The sequence below is a fragment of the Psittacula echo genome, assembly GCF_963264785.1.
Source record: "Psittacula echo genome assembly, chromosome: 3".
Taxonomy (NCBI): Eukaryota; Metazoa; Chordata; class Aves; order Psittaciformes; family Psittacidae; genus Psittacula; species Psittacula echo.
In genome coordinates this window covers 9225914-9244421 of record NC_137736.1, presented here as the reverse complement: position 1 = coordinate 9244421, position 18508 = coordinate 9225914, and the positions used below count along the sequence as shown (strand labels likewise).

Below are 18508 nucleotides of genomic sequence, written 5' to 3'. Positions count from 1 at the left end.
AAATTTCCCTAGTACAGCTGTTTAAAAATGACAGACATATCCAGAGAAAACAACATGGTTTTGGTAGTTTCTTTTTTTATCTAGCCCACAAAAACTTTCCTCTGGGAAAGAGATGGTCAATCACTCATTTATACCATCTGGAGACAAGTCCTGAGAATTCTTCCTGATAGTTGACACTAACTCCAGACTCAGAACAAAGATGTGGCCTTTTGGAGACCTAATGGTGAAGACTGGCATAAGGGAGCAAAACTTTTATTTGCTTCTGTGTGCTATCACTTGAAGGGTATAATCAGAAAGGATAAATCCCACTGCAACATGTTAGATATCCTCCACTGTTATTCAGTTTTAGTAAGTAGCAATTTTAGACTTGGCTAAGCACAACTGCCTGTATCAGGAACAGTAAGAAAATATAAACAGGAATAAAAGTATTTTACAACGTAGGTGCCTGTATCTGGTAGTGAAATCAAGGACCGTGTAAAGTTATTAGATTTGCGAAGTTTGTAGCTTACTCTTTTTGTACTTGAGAATATTTATCTTAGTGATTGTCAAACGCATGAAGATGACTATTTAAGATGACTGTCTACCTTCTTATAATCTGTAAATGTGCATATTATTAAATCATTTGAATTTGAGAAATGACTGGACCATTGAAATATTCTAATTACACACACAGCCAATAACACACTTCTGCTAATACGTAATTATGTATCTGTGTATATATACAAATATGCACTTTATACACAAAAAACAGTGTACAGCCTGCGTTTCTTCTACCCTGCAAGACAAAGGTTACTGATCATAGCTGTAAAAGTTACCTGGATCTGGGCTCTGTTTCCAGCTGTTATATTAGATATTGTCCAGCATGCTTCTTTTTTGATAGATTCTTTTGGGCTGCTTAGCAAGTGCAGTAAACTCTGCAGGGCTGAACAATTCAGAATTACCTGAACACAAAAGAAAAACAAAACAAACAACCACACCTTAGAGGAAATTTAGGATAAAGAATCACAAGAACAAGGAATACGACGTCTTCAAAATCTAAAAAGCATCTCCCATCACATGATCCCAAAAAAGTTAACAAGGAAAAACAAAACACCAACCACCACCAAAACCGCAAAGCAAAACAAAAAACCCAGCAAGAACTAAGAAACAAATGTTTGCAGGAAAGATAATAAGCAGAACAACTGAGTTATTCAGGTAAGACATCATGACTTCATTCTGATTTCAGTGCGACCTACCAGAAGATACTAAACCCATCATGACCAAACCAAAATAAGATAACAGTATTGTCCTGTTGTCTTGTTTTCTGTGATTTTTGTACACTTGGAAGCTCCAACTCCTGTTTTACACATCGGCCAGCACAGCGGGGCAGACTGTTGACAGTGTTGTGTTCAGTGACATTACGAATTCTCCTGGTTTTGGCTGGAATAGTTTATTTTCCTTCTAGTACCTGGTGCAGTACTGTGTTTTGGCATTAGCCTGGGAACAATGCTGGTAACACGCTGATGTTATAGTTGTTGCTAAGTAGCCTTACCCTGATGATCAAGGATTTTTCAGTCTCTCATGCTCTGCCAGCGAGGAGGGGCACGAGAAGCCGGCAGGAAACACAGACAGGACACCTGACCTGAACTAGCCAAAGGGGTATTCCATACCACAGCACATCATGTCCAGTATAGAAACTGGGGAGAGTTATCTAGAAGAGGCCAATTGGTGCTCAGGGACAGGCTGGGAATGGGTCAGTGGGCAGTGCAGTCATATTGTGCATCAATCCTTTGGGGATTCTGGGGTTTTTTGTTTGGATTTGTTTCACAGCAACCACCTGTTTTAGGCAACTAGTGTCACCAATCCTTCGCATTCAAACGTCAAAAAGAACAAGAAGAGGTGCTTGTGAACAGGTTACCACAACAAACAAAGATGAACCGCAGTACAACACAACAGAAATTGAATCCATACCTGGGTCTGGATATCATCGCCTGTTACAATGTTCCCAACAGCTCGTAAGGCAGGAGATACAACTTTGTAGTCATTGTGCCTAAAATTACCAAGGAAATATCTAAGTGTCAAACATTCTGAAGCATCTCCATCTTTACATTCTCAAAGAAGGAACATGCATCAACCAGGAGAAAACTTCCCTACTAAAACTGACTTAATTCTCACTGTATAAATCAAAACACTCTCTGATTTCAAACTAATAGCAAGTCTTTCTAGAGTTTCTAAATATCTAGGCCTTTAGACATCATTCAGCAGCATAAAGATAAAATATGAGATCAAAAGAATAAAGCGCTTCAGAGTATAAGCATCTTTGTGAAGGAAAAAGTAACCTGCTGTAGCTGGGAAACACAAAATGTAGCCTGCACAAAGCTAGAGAATGAGACTGAGGTGCAGGAAAAAAAAAAAGACCTCTTAAGAAACAGCAAAACTAATACAAGAAAAGTCCCAGTGTTTCTGTTACTAATGGCATGTAAAGATGACTGAACATAGACAGCTTTCAAGACATATCTAATTAAACTTCCTACTGCTGGAACCTTGATTCTGGGAAAAAGAGTAGATAGTAATTTGCTATAGTGGATAGAAATCTGCTCAGAACAAATTTCTTACATCAGCAACTCCACAAGTCTTCTGCAGACTCCTGCATCAATCACAGCCTGGATTTTATCATTGGGGCCATCAGACAAGTAGGACAAAGCCCAGCAGGCATCAGCTAATACATCTGTATCGTTGACAAAGAGCAGCCAGGAAAGCACACTAAGACAAGGTGAAACCTGTAAGACATTAAGAGATACATAAACTGTGCAATTAAAAGGACCAGAAGATCTACTAACATGTCATATACAAAATTAACTGACATTTTAGGACTAGGCACTGGCATTTGAGGTTCAATACTCCAAAAATTTCAGACCTAGGTAGCAGGGCTGTATCCACACAAGTACAAAGCAGCATGTCAGCAGAAAAGCACTACGAGAGTTCTTCGGCCTCTACAGTCCATCTGGCAACTTAAGCTCATACTCATCTGCTAAGATGTCCCATACTTTGAACTACAGCAGCCAAGATGCACAGTTTTGTTCTGCTGTGGGATAGGTCATCTTCAGTACAGAACAGTAACAAAAAGCTAGGAGGCGGCTATATTAAAACAGTGGTTCTGAATATCTGCTGAAACAACTAAACACATTCAAAATCTGCATCTGTAAGAATATTGTTTTAGAGGAATTCTGACATATTTCAGCTATTTAGTTCAAGTTTCACCACCCTCGTTGCTTATTTGGCTACCGCCACCTCACAACACATTTCCTTTCAAACGTCCCTTACCTTGGCAAAATCTGGAGGAGGGTTTTTCCCTCTGCAGAGGTTGGATAGAGCCCATACAGCATTTCGGGTCATAGTCAGACGGTTCTGTTTCGAAAGCAATCTAAAACAAACCAACAAAAAATTCCAACCTTTGTTTTTGAAAAATCGAAGTCAGGCAACCCTGTAGAGTCAACTGCATTCATCATTAAAATAAACTCAGGCCTAGATTTTAACATACACCAGGGCAAATAAGCTAGATTTTTTTTCTTTCCTATAACAATATATCATACAGTGGTTGATGGCTGGATACTAATACAAATGCTAGACACATGAATCTTAGTATCCCAAAAAAAGCAATAACCATTACACTGAAAGTGTGTTCATTTTATTGGCCTAAATACTGATGTAGTAGATTAACAATCAAAAGGCGCAGGAACTGTGACAAAATTACTCAAAGTAGAAGGACCTGCAGGTAGCTTTGGAGAACACTCTCCTCATCAAACTGCAGTTTTATGTTAGTCTCAAACTATGAGCCTCACTTTTACATTTCTGCATATTAACTAGCGAAGGATAACAAAAGACCCTCAGAAAATGTGTATAATCAGGTTAAGGGTTTCCCAAACATTCAAGACAGTCACGTATCTCACAGCAAGCACTGTCTACAGACTTTCTGTGCACACTGGCTCCAGTCCTGGCATAAAAGAGCCTTGCCCACTGCATTCCTGTTACAACACAATCCTACAGACCACCCCAAACCAGTCTCTTCCTGCAGTTGTTAAGAGGTAGCATCCACAGACCAGCTGCAGGGTTCAAACTCTGCTCCAAAAAAACCAGGATGCTCATCTATGTGATGAACTGTAATACTGGCATCTTCATGAGATCTACATACCAAAACTGCCCTGTCACATTAGGATAAACACACTTGACCAAAGCTGTATCAGCCACTGTGACACTGTGAGTCCCCTTATGTGTGGCACTGACAAAGATGTCTGTGGAGTTGGTTAATTAAGTCAAACACAGTGTGAAGCCTCTAAACAAAGCATTTTCTTGGTAATTTAGAAATGACTAGTCATAGTACCCTTTAGCCTAGGAGGAATGCAGTAAGGCAAGACCTAGGTTTTCCGCAACTGTAACAACTCAGTTTCTTTTTCTCATAGTCAGTCCATACTGTACCAATGTATTTATGAGTGCACTGGAGAATTCCACTGCCTCAGAGTTTGCAAAGGACAGAGACTGAATAATCCTAATTTGGACATGACAACACAAGGTGGCATCACTGTTGCAGCAATAATATGGTCCTTCAGCAGAGGGCCATTAAGATAATTAGCAGACAGGAGAAATTACACACAATAGGAGAGTCAAAGACCTGGATTTGTTCAGCCTTAGGAGACAGCTGTGTAATGGGAGATTATAAATGCTGCCTAACAACAATTTAATGAGTACATATAGAAAAGAGCGCATAGTGACAGGACACTAGGCAACTGTCACAAAGCATAACACAGAAAATTCTGATTAGGTATCAGAATGTTGCTTTTCATCATGCCGTAGTCAAATACTCCAACAGGTCACCCCAGGCAGTTACGGAATCTACCTCTGATGTTGCAAATCTGACTAGTTAAGCAATCTAATCTGATCTCACCTGCTATAAAGACTTTGACTAGATGACCTCCAGAGGTGCCTTTCAACTTATATTATTCTATGACTCTATTAGATTAAGCCCAGGCATCTACCCACCCTGTACTGTAAAATAAAACAATCCCATCTTAACTGCTTCTAAAACACATTTCCATTTTACAGCTCCATTACAAAAGTAGTTCAGTAGCTACCATTAAAAAATCTCATTACTCCACAATAAACAAAAAAAAAAAATCATTATTATTCTTCAAGGCAAAAAATAAATTTCAGTCTTACTATAGAGACTCAAGCAAAATTCTGGAGAACATATTAAAAGACACTTACTGCAATAAAGGGGGCAAGATATTACAGTCCAATACGTAGTCTCTGCACATAGTGCTGTCTCCAGCAATGTTGCCAAGAGCCCATACTGCCTGCAATGAAAAAACAATAGTAATTGCTTTTATTTTTCCAATTCAACCAGTTTACTGCATGTATTAGAGTGGGAGACATTCTGTTTTCACTGTTAGATCCTGGACAAAGTACAGAAGGGGAATGCATTCTGGTTGAGTATTACATATACACATCCAAGCTCATTATATGGTTCAGAAATATTTACAGATCTAAGAGGAATACCAAAGCAACAGGTGTGTCTCCAAAGATTTTGCAAGCAGACATAATCCTACTCTGTCCACAATAGATGAACTCATCTCCTCAGGCTTAGTAACATATTAATTCTACAGTCCTCTTTCAGACCTGATTCAAGTCCAGATGTTCATAGCTCAGGTCAAGCAAGTTTGTATCTACCCAAAAACATTTGTGTGGAACAGCCCATATTAGTATTTCCTAAGAAGCCATTAAAAGCATGCAGTTTTTCCACAGACACATTAAGAATGCTGACCCCCAATTAAGATGAAAATGAGAATCTATATGCAAGATAAACCAATATTCAGAATCAATGTTCAGACGGGCATTGGCATATATTCCTTAAAAGAAAACTATACAAGACAGAACCAGTGTTCCTTATTAAGACGTATGCATGGCAAAATGCAAGGACATCTATTTTCTCCCTTGGACATCAGTATGACTGTAACCTTGCATTTTGAGAAGAAAATATCTAAAATGCCAGAAGATAATTAATGAAGCATGAAATTCATCTTCTGTAGTATGATGAGAATAGCAGATGTAATTGGTTTTGATTTATACGCTTGGGTCAAGTGGAGGTTTTGACATCACTGTCCACTAGTACAAAAGCTGTAACAAAAGAAAAAATAAAAGTTGTCTACAGGAAGTATCAAAGCCATTTTATGAATTCCATATGATTTACAGACAGTATTTTGTCACAGAAGGAAGTGTATGAAACTCCCAATTGCTATTTAGTTCAAGTTGGCAGAGGGCTAATGTCCTATCAAAGAGATACATTCATCTGCTTATTGGTAAAACCCATATAATATCTACACAACCGTTGGAAATAGTTCCAATAATGCACATTACGACGAGGACAAAAGCAATTCTATTTATTGTGGATAGCGGCAGAATGTCCTCCCCAGATTTCTCTTGAGGACTATATATTTCTTTGCAGTAAAATGTGTTATAGCGCATAACTATTTCTCTAACTGAACATACATAAGTTCCCAACACAAAATAAATATGTTTTTCTCTCTGCATCTCTACTTGAAATAAACTACTCCCCTAAAGCAATTGACAGGATAAGCCAGATTTGCTACCTAACAGAAATTCTCCAATCACCTGAAATAAACTTATTTGCTCATTATCAATATGATGTCAATCGATTTGCTGCATTAGAATTCTACTGTAACACGATTTTAAACCATGGCAAAAAGATGCTACTTTAAAAAACAAGACTCCAGCCACTGTAGAGGCCCAAAACCACTGGCAAATCCTCCAAGGTTAATACAGCTAAAATCCTTTGTATACACAAAATGTAGATACAGATGTCAGCTTGCTAGATACAAAATAAAAGGACTCCTCCTCTGTACCAGTATCACCACAGATAGATCAGAAGTCCCTAAACCGTCAGTTGTTAAATACACCAGGAGACTATCCTGGGAAAGGATTAGTTTGTTTTATTCCCCTATGGTTTTCCAGGCTTCTGCTGTCAGCCACAGAGACAGAGCACAAGGCTAAACTGACTTTGTAGAGAGGGATTCTTGATCAGGGACTGTAGCGATAGGAAATGGGGCGATGGGTTAAAACTTAAACAGGGGAGGTTCAGGTTAGATGTAAGGAAGAAGTTCTTTACTGTGAGGGTGGTGTGGCACTGGAACAGGTTGCCAGAAGTGGTGAATGCTCCGTCTCTGGCAGTGTTCAAGGCCAGGCTGGATGGGGCTTGGAGCAACCTGGTCTAGTGGAAGGTGAGTTGGAACTGGATGAGCTTAAGGTCCTTTCCATTCCTAACAATTCCAAATGTCACCCCCAAAACTTATCTTCACCACAAAAAATATTTTTCATTCAAATTCTTAGTATTTTCCAAGTGTTATGACAACACTCTGTCTGAAATAAAAGTATAACCTTGGGTCTGGCAGCCTCATAGACTCAAGATGGATAAGGCAGGAAAAATTCAGCTTTAAAAACAGAACATACACCACCTCCTGCAAAATGTCATTTGTATTAGAACTGTAAGAAGCCACACTTGTTGCCCACTGCAATGTTTGTGTTTCTGCAGCAACAAGAAGCCTGTTAAATAAACCAAAGATCTCAGCTGGTTTCCAAATAAACTTGTGGATCCTCTAAACAACATTTAGGGATGAAATAAATTAGAATTATCAGTAATTTCCTTTTATTGAACATGTGTGCAACTTTCTATGAAGATACAATCTCCTTGCCTGGACACCCTTACACACATTAGAACACCCCTGGAGGAAGTATTTTACTTGTCTGTGGACTTTGCTTCTGCCACTGTGGCGACATTATTTTTAGGGTTGACAACAGCGATAATCACTTAAGCCAAGAATCCATTCTGATCCTGAATGACAGACTCATTTTGCAACAGGAAATCTCACATCAAAATCTCTGACCAGAGAACTCAAATAGCATTTTATTTGTTGCCACTCTCAATTTTTTATAGCAAGAGAAGTCTGGCCCAGTAGCCTTATATCACAGGGCCTGGTAAGAGAGGATGCTGCAAGGAATCCTTGTAATACTAATGACTGATAGTTCACAAAATGCAAAGAAATTGAAGTATCTTCAGAAAAAAATGCAAGGTTTCATTCAACGAGGAAGATTTCTTTTCTTAAGGCATTATTTCAGCTCTTCACGTAAGTGAGGAACATAAGTCAGCCTCATTTAAACTCTTCTCATCAGACACTGCTAAAAATACAAAGCTCTGTCATGGTTCCCACAGACAACATGTGAACAATGACAAGCTGCTTCAGGTTTTGTTTGTCTGAATAATGTTTGATGATTTCCATTGCTTCTTTTGTGCACTCCTCAAGATGCAAATGGACTTTGCTTACTAACATTTTGGCTTTTTTCTACACATCCCAAGCATTTTTATCTTCTTTTCTGGATAGCTATAGAATTAAATGGATATTTAATTCCATTTAATTTCAGAGTTTATTATACAAAAAAATTATCTGACTCTTAAAAAAATTCCATTTTGATACTTTCCAGTATCTACATCCAGACCTGAAGGTGGAAATAACCTAAGATTTTAAGATTTTGAGTGTGACTTTTTAACCAACATCTGAGGTATCAAAGTTGCACGCAAACCGAAAATGCAAATGCTGCCTTTTCAACTGACAGCGTCAATTTTCACACACCTATATAAATTTCCATTCATTGCTAAGAGCAGAGTAGGGATTGCTGCAGGTCTTTAGTTTATTTGATTAATTATTAAACTCCAGTGTTTTTTCTGTAGAGCTGCACAACTTCTTAAGTCAGTAACAGTAAAGTGCAAGTTTTGTAGAGTACTGCTGAGCCATATTGTGCCTTCTGTGAATAATCCATGTGCTTTCCTTCAACCCTCCACTTTGCCCTGGATTCTGAAGGCTCTTAGCCATTATTTCATTAGGCCTTTGGACATTTAAATCAAGTTCTAAACCAGCCATTTACAGTGCATACAGTCTGTGCCTCTCAGTGGAGAAGCAATATTGCAAAGTGAAAATCAACACTTCCTCTACTTTTAGCTGCTGATTTGGGAAATGTGTCTAATGCTGGGGTGAAGACTCTGGAGATTAGCTTGCATACAAGTGTGCTTGGGTAAGTGGCCAGAAGGAAGGATACCAGAAGACCAAATTCCCAGGAGATGACTTCTACTGTGCCCCAACACAGAAAACACCTTTCTTTCAATTGCTAGGGTGGTCATAGCTCCTTATTTCTCACATCTTATCCACCCAAACAGAGAAAGTAGCTCATACTCCTGCCTCAATTGTTTTTCCTGATTTGACTGCCAAGACCTAGTTAGCAGGACTTCCGATGTAAAAGCCAAACAGAACCTCAACACCAGACTCACAAATCATTTCTGCCAAACAAACAATGGTTACCAAAAGGAACCACAAGACAACCAGAAATGGAAAAATACTGAGGGAGAAACACCTTGGGTGCTTTAGCTGAAAACACAAATGCTCCCAAAGGAGAACAGGGCAGCTGGGGATGCTCCTGCTAGTGGCTGCCTAGCAGAGCACAGTGACACATACCTGTCACTGTGAGACAACCTCAGTCATCTCAGACAGAAAGCATGATGCCTTGCACGGCTTTTGATGGAATTTCAATGTTCATCAAGGAAACTCAAGTTGACATCTGAGTTTGAAATACCTCAGCAAGAGAACTCAAAAAAAAAAATGCAGCTAAGACATTGCTGAAGCTAGATCAACCTTAAGCATGTCTAAAGGGCTTTGATGAACTCCTTCAATGTAAATAATTTCAGGCTGGCATATCTAAATTTCTAGATGCCTTTTGGAACTAAAAATTGTGGCGAGTGAAAGAAGGCCAGCACGTATGCCACAAACTAAACCTTAAAATCAGTACAACAAAACCAGAAGCAGGGAGAGGTGGAGAGATGTAGCCAAAGTGGTTTTAATAAATAATGGAGATGTAGCTTCTGTAATAAATTCGGGTTCTTTGATGGGAAAAACAAATGCCAAATGGTTTGACCACTGATCAAAGAGAAAGACTGATAAGACTGACATACAGTGCAAACAATTAAAGAGTTAAAGGACAGTAGGGTAATTAAATGTCAGCCTGCATAGCTTAATGGGAAACAGATCTTGTAAAAAGATGTAAGATATACTATCATTAATATACATGCTGTTTATTAAACAGAGCTATAAGGATTCCCTTACATAGACGTTTATAAAACCGCTGATTTAGAATCACAATAGACTCAGAGACTAGCACATGCAACAGAAGCTGTGCAACACATTAGATTAAAACTGACTCATAAATATGAAAAAATAACTGTTAGGAAAACCATGATCCGACCAGATGAACATGTATTTGTTCCTCAACCACTGCTAAGGGAAGTTTGAAATAGTACAAATTCAATGGTGTAAGGCTGTAAGACTGATTTACTGCAAGATAAAAACCACTGGATAATGATTAGCCAAGTACATAAAATTAAAATATTACTATTTTTTTGTTGTTTTGTTTATGCTGTGATACACATTCAAAGTTACTAACATTTCCTTATACAAAATTACTATGCCACTTCGCACAAAGAATGGCTTACTAAACACAGCCTTCAATATAGCTTTTTTTTCTTCACCTTTTACTATATGGTTATAGAGTTTTTGGCCTATCTACCCTGAACATGTAGGTTTATTTTCTGTATTTTCCTATATTTTTTAATTTGTTGCAAATGTAGCAAGAGTTGTTTGCAAATAATCACCTTTAGAGTACTACTGTGAAAGAAAGTAAAAGTCATCATTTTACAGGGGAGAAAATTATGGCTGAATATCTTCCAGCTTGAGAAGTCCAGGACCAGATTTGCTCAAAACACAGACCTAACTACTAAAGTCCCCTGAAAATGCACTGAGTTGTCCTCAACTCCAAAACAAAACAGGAGTATTTCACAGTGAGCATTCAAAACACACAGAACTAGTACCCACTTACTGAAAATGAATACAATCAAATTGTCCAGCATCAGACACTAAGCAGTGTAACATTTATCTCAGAAACCTGCAGTCGCCTTAATCATAGGATCTCTTCCTTTACCTCCTTCATTCACTATAACGTGTGCCAACTTTAACAAACAGGGCCACAGTGTGACAAATAAAAGCCTCCTCTACTACCCACTGATTTGTTACCAGGGCAACAATCTGTATGTCTGACTGAATGAGACCACAGTCATCTGGAAAGTACTATGCAATTGTGTACTAATGCTACCCTGCAATGCAGAAGTACAAGAGCTAACTTTCAAGTGGTTAATGCTTTTAATTGTTGTTTTAGTAGCTATTACGGTGACGTATTTGGGTTTTGTTAAGCTGCTGGATAAACCCATTTCTTTCATGTCAGCCTGCATGAAACCCAAGCTGTGAGCAAGGCTGCAATCTCTAGACCTGCAGCATAGAAACCCACTATGAAAAGGTGTAGGTAACAATTCACAGTGGTGCATTTTCCTTCTTTCATACAGCTTACTACAGAGCAATGTGTAACTAGTATTTAGAGGCTTACTGGTAAGAGAGAGATCATGGATCCTCACCTGAATTACGTAGAGAAGTATTTTCCAGCAATTACAACCCACTCCACCTGTCTGCGATCTGAACTTTAATGTGTCAGCAGTTTACTATGAGGCAGACAGGGAAGGAGATAGATAAACTACTTAACTGCAGCCCCTAAGCTCTTCAGTTAATTCAGATATGTTAAGGCTGAAGGCTGCACAACTCATTCTGAAGAGGTTCATTCTTCCCACCTGCTTTCTGAACATCAACAAGGATGATAACAACCACCTAATAAAAAAAAAGTTAGCTCTTGTACTGAAGATCATTAGGAGCAAAAAAAAAATGGAGCAGCCCTTATCACACTTAAAGCACCCACCATTCTGCAGGAACAGCACTGTAGAAGTGATCACTGAATTTGGAAAGTAATATCACCAATTTCAACCCCAAAAAACCCAAAACATCTAAAAAGCACTGTATAGCTAAGTCTGGATGGATTTCCATATGGGCAGAACATAGCATTTATGTGCCATTTTGGCAAGCTCCCTATCCCATTTCTAGTTTCTACAATAACAGACTCATTTCCTCAAAGAAAGTTAAAAAAATAAATAAATAAATAAAGACAACCCCCATGTTATTTTCTTTAACATAATTTCATTTTTTCAAGCACCTGAATTAAGTTTCTCTTTAGAAACCTTTTCAAAAATGATTCAGCCCGAGACAGACCAATGAAAATGGAAAGTTGCAGAGTGGAAGAGCTAGAGAGCTATAAGCAACTGAGAGGGGGGAAAAAAAACCTATCTGTCTTGCAGAAAATGTCAGGCAACTTTAAGTATGTGTGTTCTTAGCCAGCTGTAAGAAAGAAGGATAAGTAACAGAGCAATCCAATGCTTGAGTTGGGACTCTTCCAATCATGCATCTCAATACAGCCAAATGCAAGGTCAGACATCTAGCAACAGAGAACACAGGTCATACAGGATGGAGAACTGAATCCTGGGAGTCAGTGACTCTGAAAGAAACAATGGATCATACTGGATAATCAGCTTAACCTGAGCTTGCAGCCAGCTTCTGGGCAAAGAATCCGCAAAGGTATCTTGGATATTTACACACCAAAGTATCGAGTAGAAATGAAAATGAAGTACTATCTCTGCAAACAGCACTGTGCTGGAAGAGTGCTACTGGAATATCCAATGCTTGTAATTTCACCACCATGAAAAGATACTGACCCAAAGCAATGCTCAGAAAAGGGTCACCAAAAAACAAACAGATCATCACAGAAATACCCTTATAATGAGAATTCAGAGCTCAATTTCATTTCCTTAAGAAAAGCTTAATCTATGGCCCACAAGTAGCTATAGGAAAAAAAAAAACAAAAAAAACAGAGAGCTTACTGATTGAGTGGACAATGAAACAAAAGAAAATACCTGGACACAAAGCTACTCAAATTTGTACAGTAAAGGTACATACTTTCAAGTCAGGATTAATATTAGCTGAAACTCTATTTGTTAACACAATTAATATTTCATCATCTTAAGTCTTCAAAGTGAGATTATATGCCTGAAATACATTCTTGGTCAAACATAAGTTATGGACCTCATGCAGAAATTACTGAGTCAAATGTTTGCTCTGTGCTTTACACTGATCCCTTTGGGCCTTAAAGTATATACATACACTCTATAAGGAATGTAAAGAACAAACTGTAGTTTTCCCTGTATAGAACAAAGTATCATTTCCACTCATGCTTTATCTGCAAGAGAAACAAACATGAACTTTCTATCTCTAAAGCAATTTTTTTAAACAAGGCTTTTAAATTCTTCAATACACAGAAAAATATTAACCTGTTAAGAGACTAAAATGCATTACCCCCTTGGCTGTGGTTAAATACATCATTTCCAGAAAAATACTTGCTTAGATATCTTAACACATACTAGGTGCAAAGACAATGCCATTTCCTCTACAGGCTTTCTTACAAGACAGCCTTGTTCCATTCTGGGGGTGGAAGTAAAAAATACACAAGCCCACAAACCACCAGACACACACATAAAAAAACCCCCAACATCATTTTCTATCTTTACCTGTTCCTGTACATCTTCAAACTCTGAACTAAGCAGCTCTATGAAGATGGGGACAGCTCCTGCTTGGATCACTATTCGAGTCTGAAGGGAATTTCCAGAGGCAATGTTTGTCAGCACCCACGCAGCTTCAAACTGGAAAACAAAGTACAAAAGAAAGTTTACGAGAAGCCTTCCATGCCACACCAAAACTGAAGACCAAATGTCTTAAAGAAAGAAAGAACTGGTGTATGGAAAGCATGACGTATTATTAATTAACACAGACAATTTGCAAAGGAAGTATGAGAATCACAGTTAAGACTTAATATCGCTTGGAATCAAGATTTGCAGAAGTTCCTTATGAGAACAAGATCAAGTTTGCTGTGCTTTTTCAAATATATTTTCTTGCTATGCAAATCTATTGCCTGTGGTGTGTTCTACTACCTCTCCTTACCAACTAAGAACTTATACACAAAAACTGAGTCTTCCCACAAGACATCTGATACCTGCATTCACTGTATTAGCAATGATTTTCCTAAAGATGCAGAGACACTGACAAAACTTGATGGATATAAAGCAGATAAAAGCCATTAAAAAAAAAAGAAAAAAAAAAAAAACCAACAAAATACAAACAAGAAAAAAGAGATTTAAACAAACAAACAAAAACCCACCAGCTTCGTGATCACGATCTGGCAGAACTCTGCAACTACAGTAAAATACTTCTCTCAAACTCCGGTGATCATTAGTGCTGCCACGAGTTACTACTGTATGATGGTTTTACTTCAACTTAAGAAATGCAAAGCTGAAATGCAAATTTTAATACTACCTGATACAGACCTCAGAAAATACAGATTCTAGAAATCTAGATTCTGGAAGATTTCTGCATGGGTTTCAGTCAAAAAATCATTATACTATGCTAAATCCTATCAAATACATTCAGAATCTAGAGCACAAAAGACTGCTAAAAGATGAATGGAACGGCAAAATTCAACAAACAGTGAAAAAGGACACTTGTATGCTAAAAATGACCCATTTTGACACTGCTAATAAATTTTATTAAACTGATACTGATCCAGCAGTATTCCAGTGAAAATCCTGATATAGTTTCCAAGTCTGACTATCTCTGAAGAGCAGCAAGGACTTATATTTAGGATTTAACCATAGAAGCAACTCCTGCTAAGGAAACACAGAGAATCCTGAAAAGGGCATGAAATAAGAATTCCACAATTAAGCATAGGAATTGTGCAAGGCTTTTCATTTTTAAATGTTATTAGTTATTAAAGACATCAGTTTTAAAAATCTTGCCCTCCTGATGAACTAAAGGAGAAATTAATCTCCTGGTAAATTTGACCAGAATAAACGATTCCAAAATACCTTGTTGTAATACATAAAGATTATGGCCTGCAATAAAGCAGAAACACACAATGTCAAAACTGCAACTCTCACCATTCAGAACTCAAAGCAAAACATTTAGGCCAGAGCTTAGGGCAACAAAGCGTATGGGCTTTCCTGTAATTTTCCTTTCTCTGAAGTACGCATCCAGTTTTTTGTGAGGCAGTATAACAGGATTATTAGTCATATTTCAACCACAGAGTTTTCTCATTCATATTTGAGAACTTGCCCTTTGGCTTCCTAATAGATGTCACAATTCACAAACTCACACAGAGAAGAAACACCATATATAAACCGTTTAACGAAATTTAAGATCAAATAGCATATACTTCTTGCTCAAATCTGTACTTCACTTCCAATAGTGATGAAGCACGTTTGGATTATAAACTAGCCAAAAGATCTCCCCACCTTTTGTGAAACAAAGTTCTGTTAAAGTGAACTTTTCCTAACTAGAATCAAGGGCGAATTACATGATGCCCTTGTGTCAGCACCACTTAACATTTCAGATGGTGCAGGTTATAGAAAAGTTAGCAGAGTGAGTTTTTCTCTTCCCTTTCCACAGCTGGATACCTGATACTCCATGATGTATAAACTAAGGAACAGCCACATGCAAACAGCAAAGGATGGAAAACCAAAATACTTTATGGCAATTGAAGTTCATTAACAGGAAGAAAACCTCAAACAAGGGACGACTACGGTATCTGTGTAGTATTGTTCTTTTCCTAAGATTTCTATCTCCATCACAAAAAGATTTTGCACTTCAGACAAATTTACTTGTTCACATAAGGTTTCAGTAAACATGGAGAAGAAGGGACCTTTTTAAGTCTTAAAATTGCTTAGTAAAAACTTGACTGAGAAATTCCAGACAAATTAGGCTTTCCTGCCCCTGATACTAGAAACCTACTTTTTACCAGATATTTCCATTGACAACACAGGAGAAAACCAGAGCATAAAGCCACATAAAGTTCCAAGTTCATCAGCACAGAAGAGTTGCCATATTCAATTCACCATACAAATACCTACAGTATCTGAGTAAAAATATACTTCACTGTTTCCAGACTGAATTGAAAATCCTGTCCTTCTACAGCTAGGCTAGACACTGAAATGCCTAGAACAGCACACCCAATCTTTGCCTGTGCCAAGGAACAATTCTAGAAACACTGACAAAGTAAAAACAAGCATTAAAAAGTCAGGTCAAGAGGAACTTTCTAATGCTCACAGCAAAAAATTCTACCTGCAGACCCTGAGCTGTCAAGCTGGCAGGCAAATTCGGCAAGAGGAGGGAAAATGAATCAATTGGAATAGAATATCATGAGAAATGTATTCAAGTTTATATTTTAAATGCTTTGTTTCAAACTTTAGGACAAGCCTGGAAGATTCAATTTGATTTTTGCCTTTTCTGTGTAAAAAATTAATACAATACACATTACACCAGTAAGGCCACGGTAATTTGACTCAGTCTACAATTGCTTCTTAAGTTTTTTTAAACTAGAGATATATCTGCATTTGATGAAGTATCCTCTACCTTTGTTTTCCCTTATTATTCAAATATGTCCTTCAAAATGGGGAGCTTGTTCCCCTTTATCTGCCTGTCTTAGGTTTCCATGCTAGAGTCCTATCAGTAATAAAAGGCATTCCATCATTTTTACATCAGACCATTTACAAGCTTTCTCCTGGAGTTGCAAATCAACTGGCTTAAATCTGATATATACCCTCAGTTACTTCCACAGACTCTTCAAAGGTAGCTAATAGATGTTAGCAATTCTGTGGATATCAATTTGAAAAGTAATTCCTCTAAATGATACTTCTTTTCTACTGCTCAAGAAAAAAGAAAGTATCAATTTTTTTTGTGTGTATCTCCACTCACCAAAATTTGGACGTCACATGGCATTAAAAAATGCCTTATGCATCTTTAAAAACATTGACTCTAACCCATATATTGTATTTAATGGTTACCTGTTAACTTTTCTCTTACTAAATGATTCCTTTTCTTGCATTTTCTACTACCCCAGAAGAAAGAACTCTGACCAGAAAAAGGGACAGCTAGAAACGAGAAGCAAGGCCAAGACAAATTAGCCATCACTGTAGCAGATACAATTTAGTTTTTGAAACCAAAGCAAGTTTCAAGGTTTCTATGTTTATCATTATGGATTCCAATTTCAAACTTCCTTTAATTTAATCAAAAAATTAAGTCATAAGTTTTAAAACTGTTTTCAATTAGAACAAAAAAGACAAACACTAAAGTTTAGTTTGATAGCTTTTCATCTGTTGAGGTCCAAATTTCAAACTCTGTTTTTGTTACATGATGAAGTGGAAAGACCCCATCCCTAGCAATCACACAATGCAACTCAAGATGTCTATCATTCAGTCCTGTCCCCAGAGGTCTTGCTACAAAAATTCCACAGTTAGAATAGCATTTTTAAACTAGTGAAGAAAGAGAGAAGTAAAACTAATTAAACAAATAATTGACTTTTTTTTCTACCTACTTTCACCACCAAATGCCTTTCTAATATAGGAAGACATATTTATATTTGTATACCTGTAATGTACAGTTTTCTTTTCGTTTGAGGAACTCCACAAACCTGGCCACCACTCCTGGTGTGCTTATGACTTCATCTATTGGGGGATTTGGTTCTGTGTAAAATAAAAAGCAAGTTAGATACATCCATGTATTTGTAGGGAAATTCTCAAATTACTTCATCAAAATAATATCCAGTGACATATTGACTACTCCTCTTTCTGAGAGTGTGTTCTTTTTCTACAATGTTACTTTACCTTTACTAAAAGGCAATGGATTCCTATCTGTCACCATAGGAAGACTCCAGCCTGAATTTTGAGGTAATGAAGTAATATGACTAAAAACACTAATGCACTCAAGCATACCTACTTCACAGCAGCAGTTCTGTGAAATCACGCTGGCATACATACATGTAGAGAAATATCACTATATCAGCATACTTTAGCCATGGAGACACCACCTACAATATTTAAACTTACATCCAAGAGTAGACATCATGTCTGCATCACTTAATAGTTATACAAGAAAATCACAAGAAAAGAACTATTACATACATCTAGCTGACATTTTGCAAAACAGAGCTTCACCCAAAAAATTCTGTATGAAACTCAGTCTTTATTGCTGTCAAAGGAAAAACACATGCCAGGGACATTTCCTTCAAGTAATTTCAGCCCTTACCTTTAGAAAGAAGCTTTCGGAACTTCTGGGTGGCTGAGAGCTGTTGTTCTGGACTATTGGAGAAAATCATCTCAATCATATCAGAGGTGATGACTGCACTCTAAGATTCAGGTGAGAGAAAACAGAATGAAAGTGATAGGGAGCAAGAGGGAAAACAAAATCTGAGATTAATGATAAAAAGGTTACAATGTTTGCTAAACCAGTATTAATTTTATCTCTTATTAAGTAAACACTTATACAGACCACTATGAAAAACAAATGAGTTTAAAATGTAAATAAATTTACATTACAAATACATTTATTAAAGTACAAACTTATTTACATCTACATAAGCAGCAGCATTCTCAAATGTAGTC

At 37.5% G+C, this 18508-nt stretch overlaps 1 protein-coding gene across 1 annotated transcript in view; it reads right to left on the bottom strand.

Moving 5' to 3' along the window:
* The window catches only part of KPNA1 (karyopherin subunit alpha 1), a 57088-nt gene that overhangs the window by 21771 nt on the left and 16809 nt on the right, over positions 1–18508 (bottom strand). The window contains exons 4-11 of the mRNA XM_080612210.1: positions 18153–18252; positions 17496–17590; positions 13589–13720; positions 5242–5330; positions 3304–3403; positions 2596–2759; positions 1951–2029; positions 816–941 (exon numbers count right to left, since the gene is read on the bottom strand). Of these exons, the coding sequence (XP_080468336.1) occupies positions 816–941; positions 1951–2029; positions 2596–2759; positions 3304–3403; positions 5242–5330; positions 13589–13720; positions 17496–17590; positions 18153–18252 (885 nt within the window). The remainder of the gene's footprint in view (positions 1–815; positions 942–1950; positions 2030–2595; positions 2760–3303; positions 3404–5241; positions 5331–13588; positions 13721–17495; positions 17591–18152; positions 18253–18508) is intronic.